This window comes from Vicia villosa, linkage group LG5, assembly GCF_029867415.1.
Source record: "Vicia villosa cultivar HV-30 ecotype Madison, WI linkage group LG5, Vvil1.0, whole genome shotgun sequence".
NCBI lineage: Eukaryota > Viridiplantae > Streptophyta > Magnoliopsida > Fabales > Fabaceae > Vicia > Vicia villosa.
Genome location: NC_081184.1, coordinates 1457167 through 1477909, shown reverse-complemented (window position 1 = coordinate 1477909; position 20743 = coordinate 1457167). Strand labels below are relative to the sequence as shown.

General features: G+C 33.9%; 3 protein-coding genes across 6 annotated transcripts; 1 reads left to right on the top strand and 2 right to left on the bottom strand.

Moving 5' to 3' along the window:
- Positions 1–6269: 6269 nt before the first annotated feature.
- On the bottom strand, positions 6270–14256 carry LOC131601102 (uncharacterized). 4 transcript variants are annotated; one of them, XR_009283582.1, is made up of 3 exons: positions 13932–14256; positions 12049–13849; positions 6270–6634 (listed from the first exon to the last, which is right to left on the bottom strand). XR_009283582.1 is itself a non-coding variant. In XM_058872839.1 (3 exons), the coding sequence occupies exons 1-3, from the start codon at positions 14068–14070 to the stop codon at positions 6571–6573; spliced, it is 369 nt and encodes a 122-aa protein (XP_058728822.1). In that variant the 5' UTR covers positions 14071–14162; the 3' UTR covers positions 6272–6570. The 4 variants fall into 4 exon arrangements, 3 of the variants coding, with proteins under 3 accessions (XP_058728822.1, XP_058728823.1, XP_058728820.1); XM_058872839.1 differs by having other exon boundaries at positions 6272–6634; positions 13678–13843; positions 13932–14162; XM_058872840.1 differs by having other exon boundaries at positions 6277–6634; positions 13674–13849; positions 13932–14133.
- LOC131601101 (shikimate O-hydroxycinnamoyltransferase-like) lies at positions 9709–13343 on the top strand. Its single transcript, XM_058872836.1, has 3 exons — positions 9709–9866; positions 10220–10652; positions 12207–13343. The coding sequence occupies exons 2-3, from the start codon at positions 10245–10247 to the stop codon at positions 13098–13100; spliced, it is 1302 nt and encodes a 433-aa protein (XP_058728819.1). The 5' UTR covers positions 9709–9866; positions 10220–10244; the 3' UTR covers positions 13101–13343.
- Positions 14257–18775: 4519 nt separating the features above from the next.
- Positions 18776–20204, bottom strand: LOC131601100 (uncharacterized). The gene is made up of 2 exons (XM_058872835.1): positions 19801–20204; positions 18776–19214 (listed from the first exon to the last, which is right to left on the bottom strand). Exons 1-2 carry the CDS (start codon positions 19943–19945, stop codon positions 18868–18870), a joined length of 492 nt encoding a protein of 163 aa, XP_058728818.1. The 5' UTR covers positions 19946–20204; the 3' UTR covers positions 18776–18867.
- Positions 20205–20743: the final 539 nt, after the last annotated feature.

The following is a 20743-nucleotide window of genomic DNA, read 5'->3' as shown; positions in this document are numbered from 1 at the left end:
ATCAAACTCTTCCACTAAGACCATCTTCAATGGTAGTTTCTTCTATTGAGTTCTCCACCTGTACTATTAATTTAATAATTAAATATTTAAAAAATTTGTCATGTGATAATAGAGTTGCATTGCAATGCAACAACTAAAGGATTGTAGTACCCAATCAAATCAAGTTATGAGGTAAAGTTGTGGGACCCATATCAAATTTTTATTAAAGTTAAAATTAAATAAATTCTTTTAATATGATGTGCCTTAGTGGGTCCTATAAAGAACTCAAATGTAAGTTGCACCATTGGAGATGCTCTAAGATCACTTTTGCTATCATAGTCACTTTTTTTTTTAATGAGAATTAAGTTGTTTGTTTCTAGTATTAATCTTAAAGCATGTTACTTTTGGCTAAATTGTTACTACCTTTTATTTACTTTTATTTAGAAGTTGCATATGTTGACCTTTATTTCGATGATAAAGCTCGTATCTTAAGGTGAGAGGGAGATGAATTCGATTGTGTTGAATTTGTGTGTTATTTTATCTAGAGATAGTTTAACTTTTTTTCACTTTTTTTTCCCGCTCAATGGACCGGGTAGGACTATGGGGTTTCTTGATGATCTTGTATGTCGTGATTTGGTCAGTTTGGAAACACATCAAATTTGAAAGATCATTAATTCTTGAATATACTCTATTAATCATGAAAGAAGAATTTAAAAGAATAAAACATTTTACATGTTATTTGTTCTTGACATTTATCATTAACCTAACTTTAGTGATTCCAATGCATTTGTCTTTTCAGATCATCAACTGAACCATCTGGTGACAAACCTATTAAAGCAATTTAGATTTCCACCCCATGGTTTAACATAGATCTTCACTTAGACCAGGAACTCTCGACTAGCCAACCATGTGCAACAAAGTGCATTACGCGCACACATGGATCAACCAGCAAGCATCATGCATCAATTTATTATACTAGCAAGACTTGTTTAACTTTTTATCACAAAACCACATCATAAATCAAGGGAAAGGTGATATAGAGGTAAAATACTCAAGTGTTGTTGGATCTTAGGTATGCTCATATACTTGATACAAAATGGACAATACATTCAAATCTATTATGCGTGGTGATTGTCAGTAATACAAATAAACAAATAGAAATTGTTCAAAAACACTAAAATTTTCACAAGGTTGAGTATCCTCGCTTAACTAATTGCATGTCTGTTGAATGCAGTATAGGGCAAGCAACGAAAAAAGATTTGGAAATATTGATCCGGGAATTATCGTCCTCAAAGATGGAGAGATGCCATTCAACAGTTTCTACGGTTTCGAACTTTGGATTGAATGAGAAAAAAGTAAACAAAGATATAGACAGGAAAAGAATAAACACATTCTTAGAAGAGAAATAACTTATCAGGAATGTAAATATATTCACTCTTCACAAGCATACACTTACCAACCCGTTATACTCAACCTACGATACTCATCTATGTCATCACGTATCTCTCACATAAGCGTCCATCTCTGGAGCACAAACGAGATCATCTCACAACTAAGGTTATCTCTAACGCGAAGTCGCGAGAACATCCGTATTCTCGCGTCGGCGATCTCTTGCGCGCCGCTCAAACACGAAAGCATTAAGTACAGATACCCACAGTGAATGCTAGCTCTAAATCTATCTCTAGAGTTCAAAAACTAACAGATAATCATCCTAGATAAGGATTCAAGAAGTTTATCTCTAAAGCAACCCAAATCCCCAGCATAGAGCAAAAATCCAGGATAATATCAACACAGATTTGTAAAGCAAGTTAAACATAACATTATAATCGGTAAATATACATAAGATTCAAGTAAATATACAAACAAAACCCAACCAAAGAGAAATACACAAAGAAGAAGAGAAATGAACCAAAAATCTCCCGGTTTGTCAGCTCCGTTCGACGCTCAATCCACCCCCAATCATCCGTATGCAACCTCCGAAGTTGTTTTCTAAGCTAATTTTGATCTAAGAATGAAAATGATGGAGTTGGGACTAAAACTTTCCCAAAACCATAACCCTAAAATGTCTCAAATGAAGAAATATAAAGAAAATTCTGCGCAGGTCCGCTCAGTGGACCCCCTCCGCTCAGCGGACTGAAAATTGCATCCAGCCTCTGATTTGCTCCGCTGGAGCTCCGCTCAGCGGACCCCCTCCGCTTAGCGGATGACAGCAAAAGTGAAATCTTGTTTTCGCCATAAGTTGAGAACCGTAACTCCGAATTGCGCCCGGTTCGAAGCGCTGGAAAGCTTATTCAATGCTCTATCCAATAATGAATGAATGGAAACCAAAATGATAATTTTTATCATCCTTATTTTGAGCCTTATTCTTTGATGAATTGGTAGAATTTGCACTCTTGAAGCTTAGCCTTTGGTCTTTATTACTCAATGCTCCAAAGATGTATGAATACCTATAAAATGAATGGAAAACTATTAATTGGTATAAAAATGAATCAAAAACACAAGTATGCACATATTTACACAAAAGTTAGGATTTTATTACAAAAATCATAAGAATTGAATCGATAAGTGCCACAAATATATACTCAAAATATCGATATTTTGGCACTTATCAATGTCTCACCTAGAGGGATGTCTGCTTACCTCTGGTAAGTTGCTGTGAAAATTATTTTAACATTTATTTCAAAAAAAATTGAAATGACAAGTGTTCTAAAAAGAAATTTAAAAAAAAACATTTTAAAAAAAATGTACTTGGATAACCAGATTTGGGAGGTGCCCTACAGATAGGAGTCACCTCCATGGTGTCTATTTCTTAATTTCTTTAACATGTGCGTCATCCCAGATGGCGCCATGGTGCAAGCCCAATTAGGGTTGTCACGTAGGATGACGCCTATGTGCATTTATTTATTTTTTCTTTTATATATTATTAAATATTTAATAATCAATTAAAATTACAAAAATATATATTACTCATTAGTGATAAAACAATATCACAATTATTTTTATAAAACGAATACTAATATTATAATGATCATCGTCACTGTAACAACCCTCGATTTCGCACCTAGACGCTCTCCGAACACGTTGAACACGTCGACCCCTACCCCTTTGAGGTTCCAATTGTGTTTGGGTAGATGGCCTTTGTATTAGACCCTTCACGCGTTCGTTGTCCATGTATTCCAAAAACCTGTTGTGAAATAATCCATTTCTCATGCCATCGTAATTTTTTCGTGGTGGTGGGGGTGGTGGGGTAACTATTTATGGTTGTTAGCACTTCGTACTTGAATTGGCTTGGTAAAATGACATTGTTGTTTGGGGTATGTTGTAGTCATATGTTTGTTGTTGGGTGCTATTGTAATGTGACATTTGCGGGACCAGTGGATCGTATGGGTTGTATTCTTCAAATGGGCTCAAGTTGGGGCTAGGTTGATATGTGGAGGGGCCCGCCTCTGGATATTGGATGTATTGACTTTGTTGTTGGTATCGAGTATGTTAATCTGCTTGGCAATGGTATTGGTCTCGGTGTTCGTATTGATGATGGTGTGGTGTTGTTCTTGGTATTCAGTTTGGTCTTGACGTTGTTGTCGTTGTTGGGTTGGTTGTTGGTTGTATGATTATTGGCAGGAATCGTATGAATAGTATGGGTCAAACACGAACAAAACAGGTGTGGTAACCGATTTATACCTACACATATATTCTTCAGTTGGTTTTAGTTGAAACGAGGCAACGCGGAACCAGAGAACAAGTTGGTGACATCTCTTCCACATCTGACATCAATCTAATGCGAATTCTTTCCAATTTTGAACATTCCATTGGTGATTCACTCTGTTGAGATGCCATTGGCCCAAAGACGACGGGGATAGGGATGGCAATGAACCAAACTAACTCGAAAATCATTTGAAATTCGATTCAAAAATTAAATCGTTGAATTAGGTTCATGAACCAAATGAGCTGATATGAGCTAAAAACTAAGTTCGTTAACTAAATGAGCTGAACATGAACTATACATAATTCGACTCGTTAGGTTCATGAGTCAATTCGATTATATATGGGATATATTATTTTGTATTTAAGAGTAAGTTTAAAGATTTGCTCTAAAGCTTAGTATCAAATTTTCTTTTAATCTAACGGTTTTAATTGATAATTTATATTTTCAAGTGAGTAAAATATTTCTACAAATAATTATACAAATAAAATTAACATCGTATAAATTCCATTCTTATAACTTTTATTTTATTTCTATATTTTTTATTTAAAAAATATTAATTTAAAATGTCATATATATATATATATACTTTAAAAAATTCTTTTAAGTTCGTGAAATAAGCGAGTTGAACCTAACAAGATAAACCTAACGAGTTGAACCGAGATGTTCGTGAACTTCTAACAAGTTGAGTTTAAGCTGGAAAAAAAGTTCGTGATAAACTCGAAATCGAACTCAGTCAATTCTTAACGAGTCGAATTTGAGTTGGAAAAAAAGTTCGTCATAAACTCGAACTCGGCCAATTCTTACCGAGTCGAACTGAGCTGAGGCGAATTCGACTTGACTTGACTCATTTCTAGCCCTAGTCGGGAGAGTCAGGATTTCTTGTCGCATCCAAACTGGAATTTCACACGGTCACTATGGTGCATCTACATAATGATGTACCTTATGATAGCTGTTTTTGCAGTCTAAATAACTTCATCATCAGAGTTCAGCTCGTGTTGGAGACCCATATATGGTCTCCAATAAAACTGCATAGGGAACAAAATTAATATATTATTTGGAAGATGGTTGATATTACAAATATAATTCTTAAAATATGAATAGTTTAGGGGTAATATGTCCTTTTGTCGAAGGTGATCCAAAAGTTATTAATACAACAAGATATTTCCCCTCGGATTCTTGGTGTAATTCATCCCTTTAACACATAACCTTAAACAAAAAGAGAGAAAACAAATTATTTACATTTATTTTTAGAATAGAGTGAGAAAATTGAAATATAAACTTACTTTTTGCATATGGGAACATGTAGTGGCCGTTGTTTGCAGGGGCTATTATCGGCATTCTCCATCAACCCCATACTTGGAGTAAGAACGTGCATCCATAGGGGAACTATAAAGCATAGCCAAAATGGCGGACCCCCATCTATACTTTCCAATTTTATCGATGTTGTCAAACAAACGTAACTACATAAAATTGACCACGTTATCTGTACTTTATGGAAATAATAGGTTACCAAATAGTAACATAATATAATACTTAGTTTTAATGAATATTTGTTCCTCAGTCGAATGCTCGTTCAAAGAAAGAGACTGATAATACGTTTTAAGGGTCTTTAAGTTGATACCTTGGCCACTCGAATTCGCGTCTCCCTCAATCATATCCTTGCCCAAGACTTCCTCACATAGGGCATTTTCCTGTTGAACACACCCATTAACCGCCTTTCCATCAATTAAGAGACCCAACAACATGAGGATTTCCTCCAATGTGATTGTACACTCACCTGTTGGAAGATGAAACGTGCGGGTTTCAAATCTCAATCGTTATAATAAGGCAACTATGAATTTTGGATCAATGGTGTTGTTGGAAATATTGATCACATGTCTGAAGCCTGCACGTTCTAGATACGAAACTATCATCGAGTCAGGAGCGATACAACGCATTTCAATTGATAACGAAGGAGGATTAGCGGCCTGCGTATGAGGGGGAAGTAGTTTGGCATAGTAACATGATGCGAAGAAATAAAAAGGGTCGACCCAATAACACGCGTATTAGAAACAATAATGATGCTCATGAAAAATGGAAAGAAAGTGTAGCATATGTCGTCAGGTCAGACACAAAAGAAATAATTGTCCTAATTATGGAACAACCTCCACCAACCAATAATTGCATGTCCATTGTCCTATTTGTACTGTCTTTTGTATAAATCAATTGGACCTTATTTATTCGTGAAACATATTTATTACAACTAGGGGTGGCAAACGAGCATGCCCGCCCCGTTTAGGTATGCCCCTGCAAAAGCCATAAAGAACCCTAATTACCAAGATACTTGATCCCATGCCAAATTTATTTATTAATGATGCATGATGTGTTAGATAACCTAACGGATAGATGCATATGAATGCGAAGCTTAAGCCAGTTAGAAGTAAAATTATGAGGGAAAATTTTGTGGTGCAACACTATCTATCATCAATTAATGTAATTCCAAATCCCTAAGCGGGATTTCTATTCCTATTCGATTACAAATTTATAGACAAGCACAATTGGTATTGTATGATGTAAAATCCTCTTATCCGAATTAAACAAATGAATTTAAGCTCTCGTTAATTAAGCAAACACAAATTAATCAAACACGATAATAAATTAAGCAAACGCTGACGTGATTATAGTCAAGGATCATACAAAAATTGAATAAAATCAACATAATCTATGAAAACATATAAATTTGGGTTCTAACCCAACCGGGTCAAAAAACACAACAAACCTCACACAAAACTAATTATTTCCTAAGTCTGAAGCTTTAATGAATTATTTGAGACTTCTGCACTTCGAATCAACTTTTGGCTTCAACATGAAACTTGTAGCTCTTTCTCTTAGCCTTCCAATGCATATCAAAATGCGCAAAACGGCATCCCGTAGCTCCATTTATGATTTTTACAGTAAAAATTGCTTATGCTGAAAATAAAATATGAAAATAAATTAAGAGTAAAAATAAACTTAAATCTAAAAACACAATAAAATAGTAAAATAAATAAAACAAACTAAGTAAATGCCTGAGTATAATCATAGAAGCATGTGCATCAAAATGCATTGATCAACACATGCCTGCGTTTTGAAGTTTATAGCCTCTATTTCTACGTGTCGACGCGTATAACATTTCATATCGACTCATATTGTAAAAATCTCATCTATGTGTCAACATATACGATGAACATGTCGACACATATAACTCCGTTTTAAAGACTGTAGTCTCTGTATCACATGAGTCGACATGTGACCTTGGATGTGTCGACACATGCATTAATATGAGTTGACACATTACTTATATGTGTCGATACATGCTGTAATGTTTTAGAAAAATTACATTCTTTTTCAAATTTTTAGGTTTCCATTTTACCTCCAACTTACACACTTATAAATACTTCATACATGCATCATTTGTAACTTGATGAAACTATAAACACATACAGAGATTTCTCTTCATCTTCAACCTCACATATATGCATACACATAAACAAACAACACATAATCATTTTTTTGTTTGGGTGTCATCTAGATTTATGTTGATAACGTCCAATTTAAATTCGTGTATCGGTAAATTGAGTTGAGAATCTTTTGGGGTTTCATTGGGAAAAACCTCAGGGTTTGTCCTCCAAGATCATCGTGTTGATTTGGGGGTTTGCACAAGATTTCACAAATATTGGATTCAATAGAGTGACAACTTCGAAGAATGGTGGGTTCGGTCGAAGGAGTGGTGTGAGACGGTGAATCGTTTGGCAATCTTGGGACACGACAATATACAATTGGATTCTATCAAGTGAAAGCTTTGAAGAACATGTGTTCTTTCAAAGGAGTAGTGTAAGACAGTGAATCAATTGGTGTTATCAGGATACTTGGTCGAGCTCAAGATCAAGGGAGGAGAAAAGGTTAAAATCAACATCAAACACCGGGTTTGTAGGGTTATATTCTACATTTCTCTTGCAAACAAATTTTTGCAAAGTAAGATAATTATCTCAATTCCATTTAGAATTGGGGACAGACGTAGCAATAGCGAGGAAAATTGATGAACTCATGCCTAAACAAATCCTTGCATCCTCTCTCTCTCTCTCTCTCATTTACTTTATATAAAAAATTGTTAAATTCATTGATTGTGTAATCAATACGTATAGACAAATCATTTGATTGTTAAACTTGAAAGTACTTTATTGATTACATTACAATCAATTTGACGGTAAGTGGTATTTCATATCAACAAAGTTAAAAGAAAAATCTGAAAAATCGATTGCACACCAAGTATTCGATAATTTGCTTTATATTGTGTTTTGTCAATAATTTCATTGAAAATAGGTTATCATTGTGATCAAAGTAAAACAATTACTTGAAAAAATTTATTGTATTATTTTCTTATCATTGTCTTTGTATTCCGCTTGGTTTCTTACGCATATCTCAATTTTCAATAATCAGTTCGGATTAGACAACTTCGTTTGATCTAGAATTACACTTCCGCTTGCCATAATTTTTATACGTTTTCAAAGTATTTTAAACCTAAGTTTCAACTTGAAATCTATTCACACTCCCCTAAATAAGTTGTTGTCGTCTAGTATATATATATAATTTAATTATTATATTGGAGGAACATGTGTGATCCGTGCGAACATACGAGTCTCATACTAGTTTTTTTAAATTTTAATGTATTAATTATTAATTAAATCATATCTATAATTAATATTAGGTGTATCTCTTTATGTTATTATATTTATTTTTCTTATTATGATAATTGTGAGAAAATTATTAAAAAAATAATTTGATAAAAATTTAAAGAAATTATATGATTTTAGTAAAATTTTAGTTTGTATAAAAAAATACGTGACTATTAATGTTTGGAAAAAAGATTTAAATGTATTGTTGGCCATTCAGTATTTCTGTTTTCAAGTCTTAGAGAAAGACAAAGACTAAAAAATTTGAATTTTAAAAGCAAAGATCAAATTAAAATTGCAAATAAATAAAAAAGATAAAAAAATAAATTAAAAATTGAAAGCTTTATCCCATAAGCTTTAAAGAAAGTCGTGGTTGGCAGACTAAAATGCGTCATATGTCACGACTGACTGACGTTTTGTTTGTTGCACTACATGGCTCCCACCCACCACTACCACACTTCACTTTCCACACCACCCCTAGTTGCCTTCCACCCCTTCACCACACAAACCCATTTTGATTTTCTTTCAATAGGATAGGAGTTGGTGAGGGAATGTAACACCTCCAATCACACAATTTTCTCCAAATTACTAACCATTGTTAAACTAAACACATTTTTAAAATTTACTTTAATTTTCATTATTATTTTGATAATAATATTTCTTATGAGATTACATTCGGTACACTGTTATTGTATACTAATTTTATATTCAACCATCTCATATCAATATTTTAAAATTAAAAATATAATTTAACGGTTTCTGATTGATCGTTTTTTACCGTGTCTGTGCCTACTTTTTTTTTTCTTATTTTTTATTTAAATAATAAAATACTAAAATAGTGTGTATCTAGTTTTAAAATAACTTTAATATGACAAGTAAAAAGAAAACAAGTAAAATTTTAATATTTTTTGAAATTATAAAAGTGATAACATTAACAATACTTTATCCTTCTAGAACCAAACGCGGTTGTCTTCAAAGTACAATCAACCTTAAATTTTTTTATTGTCACTAAAATCATGTGCAATATTTTATTTATAGAAAACATTTCCTCACGGCAAGAAAACAAATCATTAAAAGAACTCGTTGGCATTAGTTGAACTAATAAAGAAATTCCAATGAAAAGAAAACTCCATATTTAAATTAGTTTTTGTTTCATTTTATTAAGAATTAATGATTATGATTAGTAGTACTAAGTTAATTAAAAGAACATAGGTCCCTATCTTACCAACTTATAACAATTGAAAGGTATTTATGGCTTGTCGACTTATGATTATACTGGGATCTTGCCTACGTGGCAAGTCATAATTGGTGGATAGGGTTGGGGGGAGTTGGTGAGTGAACCAACCCAACACTTTCTTACTTAAACATTTTTTGTCTTGAAAAAGTAGAAGTCCTATAATAAGAACCTCAAAACCATAGGACTCTTGTTCAATTCACACACACACCAAATCCCAAACCACCTCAACACAACACTTCTTTCTTTCTTCAAGGTAACAACAATGTTTCTTTCTCTTGTTTATTTTCTCATCTCATTCATTTCAATTCTTTCATAAATATTTAGGATTTGTTTGTTTGATGTTAAGATTTTTAACAATCATATTCATGTGTCTTAATCTTCAATTATGTAACGATTGTTTTACATGCAATTACAATTTGTTTCTTGGAGATTTTTCTTCATTAAATTATCATAATTTTTCGGTTTAGAAATTTATTTACTATATTAAAGTAAGTTTTATATTGTCTTTTGGTGAGTTGTTTTGACTCATTGGTCTTTTGTTGAATAAATGAAATGAATGATAGTGATGTTATATACTAACAATTAATTAATGGTTATGGTTTATAGGACCAAACAACTTGACACATAAAAAATGATCATAAATGTGAGAGATTCGACCATGGTGCGACTGTCGGAGGAGGTTACACGACGGACGGTGTGGAACTCCAACGTTGATTTGGTGGTACCGAATTTCCATACGCCAAGTGTTTATTTCTATCGAAATAATAGTGCGTCGAATTTCTTTGACGCTAAGATTATGAAGGAAGCTCTTAGTAAAGTGCTTGTCCCATTTTATCCTATGGCTGGACGTCTTCGTCGTGATGAAGATGGTCGTGTTGAAATTGATTGTGATGGTCAAGGAGTGCTCTTTGTTGAGGCTGACACCGGTGCAGTTATAGATGATTTTGGCGACTTTGCTCCCACACTTGAGCTCCGTCAGCTTATCCCAGCCGTTGATTATTCGCGTGGAATCGAAACGTATCCACTTCTAGTGTTACAGGTGCGTTTCAAATTTTCTTAATTTATTTGTTAGTTTATGAGTTCCTTATTTGAGAAATAACTGATCTATAGTTTAGAAATTGATTTATTATTATATATTTATTATAGTTAAAAAATTAAATTGGATCTGTGAAGAAAAAAACAAATCAAGGACAAAATTCATAGTTTAGTCTAAAATGTTTTTGTTTTATTACTTGCAATTTATTTTTGGATAATTTTATATTAAACTACTTTTTTTAGAAGGAGATCAAACTAGTTATACTTGATGGGAGAAGTTGAGATTGTTTTTTATTGATTTTAGTTTTATGTATATGTGCAAAGAGATTTTATTGCCATTTTTTTTAATTATTGATGTGAATCTTTTATTGCCATTTTTTAAATTATTGATGTGAATCTTTAATTGCCAAATTTATATATTTTTTTTTAATTTTAATTATATTTTAATTAAATAATTTTAAAAGAGAGAAAAATTTAGGTTATATATGTCACTGGTTATAGTGAGAGGGGTATACATGTCTACACCAATATTGAAAAATTCTTCTTTCCCTAGCGAGTCAAGCAAAACAAGAAAATGAAAATGAATTTTTTTTGGTAATAATATAAATAATTCAGTTAATTATATAATTAACTTAAATTTACAATTAAAATAGTGATTAATTCAACTTTATGATTCAATTATATTTTTAACGGAAATTAAATTAATTATGTTTTTACAGTAATTAATTGGGTTATGTATGGTCTTTTTTTATGATATTCTAAGTGTTATATATTTTTTATTTATTTTTATGATATTCTAAGTGTTAAATATTGTGCATGGCTAAAATTTTTATTTATTTTTGTTTTTATATACCCTATTCTTTATTGCCAAATTTTCCACAAAGACAAGAGCATCATTAAAGTGAAAGCACCTTCCACAATCAATTATAGCCATCCCTATGAGAAATATAATATTCCATCCTCAATTCCAATAAATCAATATAATATTATTTTGCTTTTTTGTTGGAGTGGCTGCTGAACCAAACCACACTACAATGATGTCATGAACTTTCTTCTATTGCAAGCTTTTAATTTTTGAATTGAACAATTTGTCATTATCTTTACCTATCTTTGATATATGGTTGTTGACAAATTCATCTATCTTTGATTTTTTTTACTCAATTCACCTACCTTTGATAAAAAGACATGTAATCAATGATACATTAATTTGATAGAACCTTTTTAATTGTCCCTAAAATATGTTTACACAAAAAAATAATGTGAAATGAACAATATGAAGTGAGGAGTCGAGAAAGGTCGTCTCATTTAGTAAGGAGTTGACTCACATATCATGAGTTTAACCTCTGATGTCAATCAATGTAAGGACTTTTTAATGCGTAAGTTTTGCTGTAAGCGCTTACCTGCACTCACTTTGGTGAGCTCTGGACGGAGCCTATGTCACCTAGTCGACAAAAAAAAAAAATATGAAGCTAACAAGATATCATAATTTCTTGCTATTGAAATTCAAATTTTTGTGATTAATGTTTTGATAATTCTGATAAATCAACAATTTATGCAGGTAACATATTTCAAATGTGGAGGAGTATCACTTGGTGTTGGTATGCAACATCATGTAGCAGATGGAGCTTCTGGTCTTCACTTCATCAATACATGGTCAGACGTAGCTCGCGGCCTAGATGTTTCCATCCCACCCTTCATCGACCGGACACTACTCCGTGCCCGCGATCCTCCTCGACCTGTTTTCGATCACATTGAATACAAGCCGCCACCATCCATGAAGACTTCTCAACAGCCTACAAAACCAGGCTCAGACGGTGCAGCTGTGTCGATTTTCAAATTGACTCGCGAGCAACTCAACACGTTGAAAGCTAAGTCGAAAGAAGCAGGTAACACAGTCCACTACAGCTCTTACGAGATGCTAGCCGGTCATGTTTGGAGAAGCGTGTGCAAAGCAAGATCGTTGCCTGATGATCAAGAAACCAAATTGTATATTGCGACAGACGGAAGGGCGAGGTTGCAGCCTCCTCCTCCACCGGGTTACTTCGGAAACGTGATATTCACAACAACGCCTATAGCTATAGCAGGTGATCTCATGTCGAAACCAACATGGTATGCTGCAAGTAGAATCCACAACGCGTTGTCGCGAATGGACAACGAGTATTTAAGATCCGCTCTTGATTTTCTAGAGCTGCAACCTGATCTTAAAGCACTTGTTCGCGGTGCACACACTTTCAAGTGTCCGAATCTCGGTATTACCAGTTGGGCTAGGCTTCCGATTCACGATGCTGATTTCGGTTGGGGAAGGCCTATTTTCATGGGACCTGGCGGGATTGCTTATGAAGGACTTTCTTTTATAATTCCAAGCTCAACAAATGACGGGAGTTTATCCGTGGCGATCGCTCTTCAACATGAGCATATGAAAGTGTTTAAGGACTTCTTGTATGATATTTGAAGAAACATTTGGAACAGCACTGTGTTTCTAAGGTGGTGTTTTGTTTCCTAGTTTTTTTGGTTTTTCTTTAGGTACTTTTGGTGAACTCTATGCAAATGTTAATGAGACTTGTTTCAGCTTACAATAGAGTAAATCTGTTGTAAGTGTTATAATCTGTAAACAATCTAATTTCATGTTGCAGTTTGCACAAGACTTCAAACATTTGGAACCCTATTAAGGGTATTGTAGTTATTTATCATTTGATATTCTATCTTTAAATATGTTTTTTTTTGTTTCAAAGAGACTAATAACAGAACTCACACTTACGTCTGTTACTGGCTTATTTGAACTTATCTACTGACACGAGTTTTGTGAGTCTGTCTCCAGAGAACATACACAAATAGCTTATGACATTGTCCATAACGTGTTTTCAACATATTTTTATAAATTGAAATACATGACAGGCTGAACTTGAAGCATTTATTCAGGCTAATGTTGTAAATGTTTGTTCCGAGATGTGACACTAAAAAAATGTGAGAAAATTCAAAGCAACTTGGCATGGAAGAAGAAAACAAATACTAAAACAAAGCTTACATACACAGTTGAAATCCGAGATAACTTGGAAGGTGCAGAGTTTCTAGAACGGCGAGGTTTAGAACGTTCATTATTATATTCACCACCCCTAGCTCCTTTTCCTCTATGAGCTCTCTTAATCGTGTCGTAAGCTTGTTCAAACTTTTTCTCCTTTAAGCTTCCATAGTTTACTAAATCTTAATAGAATAAAATACAATTTCAGCATTAGCACAGAAGCAAAAACAGAAATGATTCTTGAAAAAGGTGAAGAATGCTTACTACTAATAGATTGATTTGTTTCTAATTCTATGTTGCTATTTGATGAGTTTAGACTGAAATTTTGATGTAAACCGAAGATTGAAATGGCTTGAGTGCATAAAACAATGATGAAGCTTGTAAGAAATCTTACTCTCATCATGGTCTGAAGATTCTATCATCAAAAATTGATATTGGTAAAAGGAGAGACGGGTTTATATAATCGGTAAAAAGAGAGGGAAAGAATCATATGTGAAGAAAGCAATGTCTACGGATCAAATTCTCGGTTGCTTGAAAGTGAAGCAAGACGAATGCTTCATTTGGAGCCACTACCTTGTGCTGCATCAGATGCTTGTAATCTTAACCATGTGATGAGCACATGGAGACGTATTTCACTTGCTGTTTTCTAAGTAAACCTTGCAAAAGAAGGGACATGGATTCCTTTCGATCACAATCTCACACATTCACGCAATCAGCATAACAATAGTTGTTAGATTGAGATTCAACGATGCAAAAAGCAAATAGACGGTCTAATATCGATCTGAGTGTCTGCGATAAGCTGACTGCATGAGATAAGTTTGGAAGGCACACAACAAATGACACAAGTCCATGTAGTGGTTGAAAGAATTTAGAGTTGAGTAATATTCCTAAGCATGCTTATACAATCCTACAGATCAAGTTAATTGTATGTTGTAAAGCCTCAATCCAAATGGTTTGTTACAGTAAATATACCTTTTTTATTTTATTGTTTTAAAGTTCAAATCATTGTGCAAAACAAGCAGGGTAAATAAATATAACTGTATGACCGAGAACCTCTTCTGACTCTTCATTCATCATCAATGTTGAAATACGAAAGAACGAGAGACATTTAGATAAAACTGTGTCAGAAACAAAAGTTGAATTATATAGTGAAATATACAGCTCATCGTATTAATTACATAAGAAATAAGAAATATGTTATAGTATATTCTATTCTATTTTAAATATCAATACTTCCCCTCAAATTTGAACATATAAGTCAAGTGCACGAGTCTAGCCACATATATAATTTGTTTTAGGATCTCTTAAGGATTTTGGAAACATATCTGTCAATTGATCATTAGAGTTGACAAAATTTGTGACAATTTCGTCTGATTCTATTAGTCTATCTCAATATGTTTGGTCCTCTCATGAAAAATTGGATTCAAAACAATATGCGACGCAACTTGGTTATCACATATAAGTGTCATTAATCTTGCTTCTTCAAATTGAAATTCTTTGAACAATTGTTTCAACCAAACAAGCTCACATATTACCAGTGTCATAGCCCTATATTCTACCTCAGCGTTTGATCTGAAACTACATTTTGTTTCTTACTTTTTTGAGATTATCAAGTATTCTCTAACTAGTACTCAATACCCATATGTGAATTGTGTATTAATGGGTGAGTCTGCTCAATCAACATCAGAATATTCAACTATTTGAGTATGTCCTTTATTGTTATAAATGAAGCCTTTTTCTAGAGCACCTTCGATGCATCTCAGAATCTGGATAACAATGTTCTTGTGTTCATGGCAAGGAGAATTTAAGAATTGACTTACTACATTAACTATAAAATAAATGTCTGAGCGAGTGACTTTGATATGATTTAACATTCCAACCAATCTCCTATATCTCCCTGAATTAGATAGAGGCACCCTCCTGATTGGGAAGGAGTTTGACACTTTGATTCATAGGGGTATAAGTTGGTTTAGCATTCAATCAATTTGTTTCTTCCAAAATATCCGTAGCATATTTCCGCTGAGAAATTATCAAACATATTTAGATTGAGCTACCTCAATACCCAAAATATAGAGTCGAATTACCAAGATCTTTTGTCTAAAATTGATTTAAAAAATGTTGTAATATTCCCTGCTAATCACTATCAGTTATGACAATATCATCTACATACACAATAAGATAAACGCACTTTGGACAGAGTGACAATAACAAATTGAATGGTCGGTTTCACTAGCAATCATGCCAAACTGTTGTAACCGACACACCGTAGTCGAGGACTCCCCTTGAACAACAAAATCAGGGGATTGCTTCATGTTGGTAAATAACCTCCATAATTTTACTTCTCCGTGAACTCAAAAATAGGCACTAGCGGAAACGTGAAATATAAGCTTAAAGACACAAGGAAATTTTAGCGTGGAAAACCTTCTCAATATGAGAAAGGAAAAATCACGGGACCCTTAGGCCTATTAAACTTCAACTATAATGATAATGGAAATACAACAACTTCACCCTTAGGTGAAACTCACTACAATGTATCTCTCAATTTACAAGAAACACTCTCACAAAGAAACTCTCTATGAAGAACAATTTTCTCTCTTGAGCAAGACTCTCTTTCTCTCTTACTTCTTGTTCTTCTCTTTTGTGCTGTGTTTTGAATGCTTTATTTATGGTCTTATTTATAGGTGAAGCAAGCCAAAGGTACCTTACATACATTAAGACACCTGTCTTTTGCCTTCCTTGCAAAACACTAAGCGTTCTTAACAAAACATGCGTCATAACAAGTGTTCTTTGCAAAGCATGCACCATAACAAGTGTTCTTTGCAAGACATGCACCATAACATGTGTACACCATAAACCTTTCTACTTGTCATCACATGCAACCTTCCATTTTGTCAAATGTATGCTGGTCACGTGGAAATGGTTGGACCCCACACTTCATATATATTTCCTCTTCAAGATCACCATGTAAAAATGCATTTTTGATGTCAAATTGATGAAGAAATCAGTGTCCAATGGTTGCAATGGTGTAAAGAAGTCTAACTGATGCCATTTGGCTATGACTAATATAATAATCCATCCATCAATTCCAATAAATCAATATAATATATTTTGCTTTTATTTTGTTGGAGGGGCTGCTGAACCCAACCACATAATGATGTCATGAATATTTTTTTTTTGCATGCTTTTAATTTTTGAATTGAACAATTTGCCACTATCTTTGATTTTTGCTTGTTGACAAATTCACCTATCTTTGATTTCTGTTGACTCAATTCACCTACCTTTCATGAAAAGACATGTAATCCTACATTAACTTGATAGAAACTTTTTAATTGTTGTTCCTTAAATATGTTTACTTGTTCGTGTGAAATGAACTATATGAAGTGAACAATTTATGCAGGTAACATATTTCAAATATGGAGGAGTATCACATGGTGTTAGTATGCAACATCATTTAGCAGATGGAGATGGAGCTTCGGGTCTTCACTTCATCGATACATGGTCAGACGTAGCTCGCGGCCTATATCTCCCACCGTTCATCGACCCACACACTACTACGCGCCCGGGACTCAAAACAGCTTAGCATGGAAGGAGAAAACAAATATTAAAACAAAGCTTACACACACAGTTGAAATCCAAGATAACATGGAAGAGGCAGAGTTTTTAGAACGGCGAGGTTCAGAACGGTCATTAACATTTGCACCACCGGTATTTCCTTTTCCTCTATTAGCTTTCTTAATCGAGTCGTAAGCTTGCTCAAACTTTTCCCCCTTTATGCTTTCATAGTTTCCTACATCTTAATAGAATAAAAGAAAACTTCAGTATTAGCCTAAAAGCAAAAACCGAAATCTAGCATAACCATAATTTATGGAAATGGTCCTTTAAAAAGGTGGGGAATGCTTACTACTAATAGGTTGCTTTGTTTGTATGTCGCTATTTGATGAGTTTAGACCTCTCTGTTGCGAGCGGAAATTTTGATGTAATCCGAAAATTGAAATGGCTTGAGTGCATAAAACAATGATGAAGCATGTAAGAAATCTTATTCTCATCATGGACTAGAGATTCTATCTACAAAAATTGATAATGGTTACTATATTTGAAGTTGGTAGAAGGAGAGAAGGGTTAATATAAGCTGTAAAAAGAGAGGGAAAGAATCATCTGTGAAGAAAGCAATGTCTGTGGATCAAATTCTCTAAGTAGACATATGGTTGCTTGAAAGAGAAGCAAGAAAAATGCTTCATCAGATGCTCGTAATCTTAACCGTGATGTTGTGCACATGTGGATGTATTTCACTTGCTGTTTTTGAAGTAAACCTTGGAAAAGTAGGGATTTGGATTCCTTCAGGTCACAATCTCACGCATTTACGCAATCAGCACATCAATAGTTGTTAGATTGAGATTCAACGGTGCAAAACGCAAATAGATTTTGATATTGTTTTTACCTTTAAAATACCGAACTTGAAATTTAGACCGTCTAATATCGATCCAACTGTCCGCTATGTGCTGACTGCGTGAGATATGCGATTAAAATCAAATCCCAAAAGTAGTTAATTTCATTTGGACCAACCAGCACAGAATTTTTACAGACTCGTAATCTGCTTTTAATAGTTTTCAACTACTTTCACTAAGTCAAAAGTTTGAAAAGCACTACTCTATTGTTAAGAATAACCAAATGGTGTCTCTATCATCTAACCAACCTCATGATTGTTTCATTAACTTTGATCTAACTCTTCTCCAAATGATTTTGGTGCACCATGTGTTCTGGCAGATATGGTCCAATGTTTAAAACAAAATATCTGTCCATAAAGCTTGTTCAATCACTTTCATACCTATTTTAGATTATAAAAAAAGAAATAAGTAGAATTTCTGGCTGTCAAATTCAAATTTGATAATCAATGCACCTTTTTTTTAGGATGACTCCCTATGATGTGGAAAGTTCTGAGTAGGCCAGCCTTTTACATCTTGTTTACTTTGCAAGGTAACTGCAAATTAAATTACAAAGATTCTGTTTCTTCTTTCCAAGCAACATGCAAGGACTAATACATCTTTTCATACAACTTTTCCTTATAAAATTATGGATGTCATTATAGCACTAAGGTGAAGGACACAAACTAATCAACAAGCAAACAAACATGTTCTTAATTGTGGCCAAAATATACATTTGAAGTAGTAGTAATAGTAGCAAAGAAATGATTCATATAGGCCTAAAACAAAAAGCTCACACATAAAATAAATGTTGAAACATAAATACAAGGCCACTCCATTAATGATGTAGCAGAACTTTTAGAGTGATGATTCCCATGATTGGCGCTTTCACTGCCCGCAACTGCTCCACCTCCGATAATTCCAGCGGCCGCAGCACCACCCGCCCTACCTCCGAAGAATCTTCCTCTTCTTCCTCCTCTTCCTCCTCCCCCTCCCCTTCCTCCTCCCCCTCCTCTTCCCCCACCTCCTCCCTTTCTTATAGTAACAGATAGTTCATGTTTGAGTTCATTATTACTTTCTACAAGCCTTGTAGAGACTTCTATGTTCCCATTTCCGTACAGGTTTCCTATCATTGAATAACAAAAGTATAAAAGCAAAAGTGAAAAGAAGTATGCTTATAAATATCTTAGAATTTCGAGATGAACCTAAATCACTCATACAAAACCGACTTATAAAGTCAGAGATTTTTCTTAAACCTAGAACTAGACATTTGGAGTGTGATCTAGGTAGTCTGATAGCAGATGACCAACAGATCATTGATAGACTCTAATACCATCTTAGAATCTAGGTTGAATCCCAGTGTTGTCCATGGGGGATGGCGGTCCATCGTGGAGTCCAAAATCCCGCCATACAAGACACTTTGCGGGACCGTTATAACGGATTATGGCGGAAAGTCTAACATGCGTATTGGAAAAAATCAAGTCTAACGTTGAATAAAAATAAGAACTTAAAGGAGTTTATAAAGAGTAGCAAGCTTCACCTTAATAAAGATAGACCTGAATAGCACCTCTCACCTTACCAGCCAATTTTGTAAGAATGAACTAACACAAATATGAAACACCTAAACTCTCATAAACTCATCTACATTCACTCTTGACAAAGTGTATGAAAAATTTAGTTTGAGCTTGTTGGAAAAGTTAAAGAAATTGTACCATGAAGATTGTGTGGTTGTTCATGGTCTTGGATAATGCTTTTGTTTTCTGAAGTGAAATTCATATTGAAATCTTCATCTTCATTTGATATGGCTTGAGCACCTGAAATGATCAGTAGGAACGTTGCAAGAAATATTAAGTTCATGTTAGGCCTAAGTGGTTGGCAAAAGACAGTGGTGAGTGATTCTTTGCAAATTATTGGGATTTGGGATCTCCTATTTTCTTTGAAGCAAAGGAAGAGAAACTAAGAACATGAAATGAAGGGAAAAGTAGTTTAACTAGACAGAATAAGAAGGAAAAAAAAGGCCTGTCCAAAGTTCATGTGGAGCATCTAAAGTGGACCACTAAAAACAGGTCCAATGACAACAAATTAGTGTAAGGTGACATGTATCATCTTCACTTCACCCAATAAAACCAAGAAAATTATTTCCTTAATAATCAAAAGCTTTTTTTATTCCTTTTTATTTTAACTTGAAACTTCATCTAAAAGTTTGTGGTTCTCCTATTTCTATCTTTAGTGGAATCTTGTGTAATGGTATTAATTAGCAGGGTCCATGTTACCAAACTCATTTAATTTGTGATGGATTGTGGTAATTCATTCACCAAAAGTGTTATTTTGGCACAAAGTTGACATTTAACACTGTAAAATTATACTATTATTCGATACGTTTATTTGATGCATGTCCGAGACGAAAAATGTTATTCTCTGCAGTAGTAAGACTAACCTGCTGATCTCTCTTGAGCTATTCTTGAGTGAATGGAGTTTGTTGCTTGGAACTATCGTCTTTTACCTGTTCTCGGGGGAGTGGAGTATCATCAAATCCTAAGGAAGATTTTTTCTTTTCATGGTTGATGAAGACGATACTCTCAAACCTAGTTTTTTCTTTTCGACACCGTATTTCTATTGTCAATTGTTTGAAGCAATAGTTTTTTTTGGCACTGT